We start from the raw sequence: 7,567 nt of genomic DNA on the forward strand, positions 1-7,567 counted from the left end.
TTCGCTCACTCGCGTGAATCAATATTATCCTTTACATTGCGCTACAAATCAAGGATAGAATACACAAACAAATTTCTTTTAAGAAAGGAGTACAACAACAATTTTGTTGAAGTATTCCCATATGTATACATACACACACCCTTAGCATTACAGTACAAATATTACCTATAGAGTCGTGGAAACGAAAACAGACCCTAACACTGAAGTATGTATCATTGGTCCATAAATAAAGGCAGCGGTATTGTTTATCAGTTACTATCCGAGGGCATGTTAACAGGGAAACAGCCAGGAAATTTTCTCGTTACCCTAGCTAGCGTTTCTTTGGGAAAATCCTAATCCGGATTTTTGAATCGTAAATGATCCACTCACCCTCTCTCCGCCGCCGCTGGCACATCACTCGGATCAAGGTGCATCAAAGGAACCGGACGAATACTTACTCAGAATGGATTCGTCGGTTCCTTTGATGCACCATGATCCTAGTGGATCATGATCTTGGATCATTTAGGATTCAAAAATCCGGATTAGGATTTTTCCAAAGAAACGCGCCCTTAGTGTCTTTAAATAAAACAATTATCCTTCAATTAATCCTTCGCTTCTATGAAGCCCTATGGCAGCACAATCGCTGAGTTAGGATGTTACTAAACGGAGGAATGGAGATTTGGGATTGGGGAATGGGATGGTGGACTAATGGGAAATTAAAAATGGGAAATGAAAGATCATGACTTCTGAAAGAGAATTTAGAGAATATTGAGGCTGTTGAGGTTAGTGGTGATTCTGCACCATTTTTTTTTAATTATATGCAAAATAACTGTTGACATTCATGACACTAACCTAATACCCAGATCTCACTCTGGAGGTTTCGAAAAGTGAAAAGGTAATAGGCAGGTGAGTAGGCAAATGAGGTAACGAAGGCAACAAATAAAAGAAAAGTTCAGCCTTTCTTGTTCCAATTTTAGACTACCAGTTGGCTCTTATTTCGGTAAGGGATAGATCAAGCGAAAAACGTGAGAGAGCGGGAAAATCGCTTCATTTTTCCAGTTCCCATTTCCTCGTCCCCATTCCTTATTTTAATAACATCCGCCAGTGAGTTGTACGCTTGAGCTTGATTCGTGGAACCTCCTTATGTATTGTCTGTACCGACAAAGGCCCTCGGTCAGTATAAATATTCCACAGTCCAATCCAAAGTCCAGTCCAAACTTCATTTGCATTTGCAAGTTGCCCACAATAAATTTCCATTGTGTACACCCCTGTTATCACGCAATGCTATCCGATGTAATTTGTATAAACCCTACAGCGAGCGATGAATGTTTTATTTTATGTCTGCACGTCCATGCTGCACGTTTGCGTTCCTTGAATGAGGTAAGATTCCTGAGGTTGGTTTTGCTACTTTAAACAACCCACTTCCGCTCTTTCGCGCCTTCGAAAGCCAAAAATAAGGCAAAAATCGAGTCTGCGAAAATTACTTAAAAGTCGTACTCCTCGTGTTGACAGCACAATGATTCGGTCAGGTCACTGCGACTTTCGCTTCGATCGCTAGTATTGGCAATTTATTTTAGTCAAAACTAAGCCTGTCCGTTTCATTTAATTTATACTCGATGCAACATATGAAATTTGCCACGGAACTTAGCCTTGTTAATGTTTGGCGTCGCTTTTACCGCTATTTATGTTGCGTTCAGTACGTGCAAGTTGCCTTTGAACCGAATATCGCCTTCCTTGTCTTCCTTGAATAAAAAGGTTATCACAATGCACATTTCTCGATCGATGATTACATCATTCTAGCCATCCCGAAAATACGATTATTTTGTGGGTCCCTCTCACAAAGCCCGGGTCACAAAGGTTGTACAATACTACAATACAGTTCAATCCACCCAGACCACGGAGCAATAGTCCCGGGAATAGTGTGGCGTGCCATAAACTACTCATTTGATTATACAGAACTTTAAGAAAGGAAACCTTGATGTTAACTGAGAAAAAAAGGGAGACCTTAAAAGACACGAACAGAAACAGAATAGAGCGTTCAACATTCACACTTTAATTCGTAGGACGCTATACTAGATGAACATATCGAACTTTATACGGAGTTGTTTCGGCGCTCGGGTTGTCGCTTTCTCGGTATTAACATAATCGGGGCCGTTTAAATCTCAAACCAGACTAACGGACGAACTGACTTAGCACTTTTAATTTAATATTTATATGTTTTGTTGCAAGCCACGATGTTGGCCTCGGCGGAGACATGTCTAATGAATATGCATCCTATTTCGTGAATTTTAATGCAATAGCCTACTCAGTATTCTTACAGTATGTATGGCTAAATTTCAAGCCCATTTCGCTGTTTTCCTTCTGTTGTCTTAGGACTGGGAAGTCAAGAGTAGCAATAAAAAGATTTCCGTACAGCCCAATGCACTCAGTAATTCCCCGGCCGGCTGTATGTATCGTGCCGTACTTTTATGCCGGCACTACTCACCATACTTTTAAATCCTTAAAAAACAACCAGTATAGCATATTAAACAGAGTTTGAGTTGAAAAATATATGTAAAATTATGTATGGAGCTGTGCAGGAATCTTGCCTGTGAGTTTGATTTCAAATACGATTTGTTCGATCATCAAATCAATCGATCAACGTACAGTAATATGCTTTGATTCGATTTCGGGAGTAAATCGATCTAAAGCGATTTTTGGTCGTTCGGTGGTTCGATTTCGGTAGATAGAAAACCGGGAACATCACGTAAAATTCAAAAACATATGTAGCTCCCCGCAGCAACACGTTTCAATTGACATATTTATGCCCACTGTCCGCTGAAACGAAAAGTCATTTTCAATGAAACCGGGCCAGTAAAATTAGTCTTGATCATACTATTTAGTCATTCTGCTCTCATGAATTATAAATAACTGCAAGATTAGAAAGAGTGTTATATTTGTTTGCCAGATTGCTGTTATATTACCCTGCTAGCAGAGCGGTTTTTTCTGTCAAGTTTTTTTTTTTTTTTAGCATGTTCCAAGCCGTTCGTGTCACTCTGTTATTTCGCGAAAACAAGCCATTTAACGAGAATTACCAGAGACGCGAACAACTTCGTACATGCTAAAAATACATACCAGAAACGCCCTGCTGGCAGGGTACTTTTATATCTGAATTTGTTGCAGGTGGCGACTCTGCAGGCATGTACAGCTTATTGATTTGTTTCCGGTAGAAATTCTGCTCTGAAGATCTTAATTAAGTGGAAGGCTCGAATCCGGAATCCACAGGAATTTTTCATAAGAAATAGCCGAGGATTGACGAAGACGAGCCCCAGACTGTGTGACAATCTATGTCTAAACATCCGATCTCGCAACAAAGAGACGAAAATTTGCTCTTGTCCTCTGTAAACATACCAATAAATATTAATTAAATGGGAAAGGACGTACAGAGAACCTGTGTCTTCACCAGTCACCCACAGTTAAATTGTAAAAAAGTAAAATAAAATAAACAATCCCGGTGTATTAAACTGAAATCCTGGTGGAATTCCGGATTCCTGATTTTCCAGACTACCGTTTTAATCCGAGTCAGATGTATTAGTCCATCTGTCATTTCTATTGACATTAATTAGTAAACACCCGACGAAACTACTCGAACTGTTCGGTAATCGAACTTAATCGAACTCAATCGAACCTAATCACACGCTTGGGTTTGATTGAGTTCGGCAATCGAACACAATCGAACGAAAAAAAAATGTGTGAGAGTTAATCGAACGGTGCAAACCTGCAGTCGAAATAGACAAGCAGTTTGAAAAGCCTTTTTTAGCATGCAAGAACAACAAAGAATTAGGTGAAACGAACAATAGATTGATATAGCTTTACTGAAACATCATCTTATGATCCACCACTGTTATCATTTTTAATAATTTTTGATCGAATATATGCCAACTTCGACCACCACACCTAATCGAACTCAATCAAAGTTCGATTGGGTTCGATTGCTACAATTTTTTTTTTTTTCGTTTTGTTTTGTGAGAGTGCGATTGTGTTCGATTGTCGACCTCAATCGAACCCAGTCGTTCGATTAAGTTCGATAAATTGATGAAACGTTTGATTTGGTTGAATAGTTTCGCCGGGTAAACACTATGTAGCAACCTGCAAGCGCCATGACCACCGTGCCAGGTTGTTGCTGTGGTCAGTGCAACAATCGTGTTACCGTAAAGCATCAGCACGGTCTGATGAATCGGCAGTCGATCATCGGAAATCCAATCGATAAAACCGCTTCACTCATCTTTGCTTTAGGAAAATCGTCTAAAAATTGTGATAAATCGTCATGAAAAACTAGCGCCATGAAAAACTGTCTCTAAGAACTAGAGATAATTAAGAAGCTGATGGAAAAACCGTGTGTAAATGAAGTTATCCTATCTTATCCTAACCCGCCTTTTTTTCGGCTAAATACCACTTCAAAACCCTCATCGGTGCCACTGGAACTAGTTTCATTTGTTTTTAGAGGTGCGGGGGGGATCTTTCGTTAAATGAGCTATCGATCCCATGAACCTTGCCACGAACGTGTCCTGTAAAATCAAATACACAACATCATCACAGTGGCAAATAAAAATGAATCACCAGCAAAGCCTCTCCTCTCGGTTTAAATGTCACGTCACACAAACTAGTAACATTGTACTTTCTTCCCGATGGGTTGTTTGAGTATACGAAGATTGGCTTGTTTTTGGATGCTTACTTTAATTTGCAGTTGGAAGAACTGTAAAAATTGACATGAGCATGTACAAGTAAATTCTTCTTCTTTAAGCTGAAGCGCTAGCGCTAAGCTAATTGGGGTACACTCTTTTGTTTTTGTTGTTTTGTTTGTTTGTTGTCATTGTTTTCATAGTAAATACGTAGAATTCTTATATTAGTTTTATTGTGATTAGTTTAGGAAGTTTAATTTTATTGATTGTACACGACCACATCAACTTTGCTGAACTTTAAATAGTGTTTAAATAAATGCTGTTATTTATTTATTTATTTATTTATTTATTTATTGTTGTTGTTGTTGCTGTTGTTGTTTTGTAAGAACATCTTGTTTTGGGGATGAGGCTGAACATTCTTATTTTTTTGGCAATTTGAACCTGATAAAGTCATTAAGATGCCCTTAAGTTATCTGTTATAGTATTTCAATAAATCTATGGGGACATGACCAAAATTCCAATCAAAGAGGAATGCGTATGTCGTAATGTGGTGCCAAATTGCTTGTGACGGGCTCTTTTGCGTGGCTTACATATACATGTACTCAATAGTCAAAATAAAAATATTCTTGACTCTCAGCCTGGGTAATTCTCTTAGTATGTTCTTAAATTTTAGTTTATCTCAGTCTCAACGTTCTTATGAAAAGCTAAGGGTTCTTGTATAAGACAAAAAGTGTATTTCCTGTGAGATTGAGGCCATTTGTTTTTTTCTTCTTTACATTTCACAGCTCCCCTGACAGGCAGAAATAATGGTTCTGTTCATGATAGCTGTTTTGTTCGCTACTGGGACCTCAGTTGACTCGGCAAGCAACAAAACCAGCTGTGATAAGACGCCAAACAATACCTTGTGTGAACAGGATATCTGGCGATCAAGCGAACTCAGCTCGATGTTTTGTGGTCTGACTAGCCCATATGACAACTGTAAGCAGTTGTGTTATGATAGCCAATGCGATGCCATCGAATGCCGAGCCTCGCTCAAGTGCGATCAGTCCTGCTACGAGAGCCATGGCTGTGGATCAATGACCTGCGATTCGAAGAAATGTGATCAGTATTGCTATCCTGGAGTTTGCAACAGCATGAATTGTCTTAACACTGTAGAAAACTGCGAGCAAAGAACGGCGAGAAGGATGGTTTGTGAAGCGGATGTCTGCGAGCAGGTCTGCGGCTACATGTATGGGACAAAGAAGTGCCACATGACGTGCCGCACAGGAGGGAATGCATGTGGTCAATTTGGTTTAACAAGTAGTAATGCCCTGATGGAATGTGACAGAGGAGTTTGTGACCAGCAGTGTGGTATTGGTGGGCGGTGTAACATGACTTGTTCGTCGAGTGTAACGCCAGGAAGATGCGAGCAGCAGTGTTCCTGGGCCAACTGCGAATCAATGGTGTGTAATGCTACGAACTGCACCCAGAATTGTTTGTTTGCTGATTGTGACATGACATGCCCTCTCGGGGTGAAGGCCTGCACTCAGAATGCGTACCATGATAAAAGCGTAAATATGCGATGTGATGGCGAAGTGTGTAAGCAAATTTGTAGCAATGCAGGTGGCAATGGCAACTGCAACATGACATGCTCCAAGAGTGTGAAAGAATGCCATCAAATCTGCAAAGAAGGAAGTCAGTGCGTCTTCAAGTGTGATGCGGAAAAGTGCAAGCTGGAAGATTGTTCCAAACCTTTATCATGCGCCACAGTCAAGCCTACTAACAGTAGTACTAATGCAACAACTAATCCTACAACTTCTGGAAAAAAGGGTGTACGTGGTGCCGCTGCTCCACTTAAAATTCATTTTTCCGTTTTCGTGCTTTTTATAGTCGTCTTAATTGTTACTGTGTAAAATTATTTAACCATTGGACGGCCAAGTGAAAGGTCAGCAGTTTATATCTACCTTTACAGAACAACGTGGTACGGGGAGGGGGGGGGGGGAGGGATGGCCTCCCCCACACACACACACACCAACCCTTCCACTTTATTATAAGTAAATAGCTGGTTGCGATCTCTAAAAGATAACGCGTGTGCCCAAGAGTCGAGTTTTGTTTCTATTTGTGTATACGTTCCTTCCTTGTTTGTTGTTGTTGTTATTGTTGTTTTGCCATTATGGCTTGGATTGTTTTGTTTGTTTACGGTCATTCCTTTTGACCAATCATGCATCATCATTTTATGATCTTACCTTGTTTTAAATATCGTAACCGTTTGTTTCCATATTCACTTAGCTTTTCTATCCTCTGATGAAAGTTTCTTTTGTCCAACCGAAAAATTGGGCAATGTTATTAAAATACTAGATGTTTGACCACTCTTGCATCCTTCAGGTTCGGTTTTACTGAAACACAGTACAAGTTATTTAAATGTTTTATATCGGTGCAATGCAAACCAAAAGTTACCTGTTTCACTTACAAAATGGTGTTAACTAAACGGAACAGAAATGGTTCAAAGGCTGAACCATTGGTTTAACATTTCTATCGATACAAATATGCTTTCCCGTTTTTGTTTTTGTTTTTGTTTTTGTTTTTTGTCTTTTGTTTTTTGTTTTTGTTTTGTTGTTGTTGTTGTTGTTGTTGTTGTTGTTTTTTTTTTAAGAAAGAAAGAAAGAAAGAAAGAAAGAAAGAAAGAAAGAAAGAAAGGAAAACGGTGACACGGCCCGTGGTACGGCCCCTCTAACCGGTAGAGTATCAAAAATCTTGATTCAGGCGCTCGTGGGTGATTCACTAAATGGTTCTCAGTCATTATTAATTAGTGGAAGATAAAGGCACATTCACCAATGGAAAATCCTGATTATAAAAATGTTCCTGCACTACCCTGAAGAAGACTGGGGCTGAGCCTTTCGAAATGTTGGATTCTAGAAATAAAATATATTCCCTTACCATAAAATCAA

General features: G+C 39.5%; 1 protein-coding gene across 1 annotated transcript; it reads left to right on the plus strand.

Moving 5' to 3' along the window:
- Positions 1-1,224: 1,224 nt before the first annotated feature.
- Positions 1,225-7,567, plus strand: LOC146482288 (uncharacterized). The gene is made up of 2 exons (XM_085107105.1): positions 1,225-1,359; positions 5,426-7,567. The coding sequence occupies exon 2, from the start codon at positions 5,447-5,449 to the stop codon at positions 6,530-6,532; it is 1,086 nt and encodes a 361-aa protein (XP_084963231.1). The 5' UTR covers positions 1,225-1,359; positions 5,426-5,446; the 3' UTR covers positions 6,533-7,567.

Source organism: Pavona decussata, unplaced genomic scaffold, assembly GCF_977016875.1.
Source record: "Pavona decussata unplaced genomic scaffold, jaPavDecu1.1 SCAFFOLD_46, whole genome shotgun sequence".
NCBI lineage: Eukaryota > Metazoa > Cnidaria > Anthozoa > Scleractinia > Agariciidae > Pavona > Pavona decussata.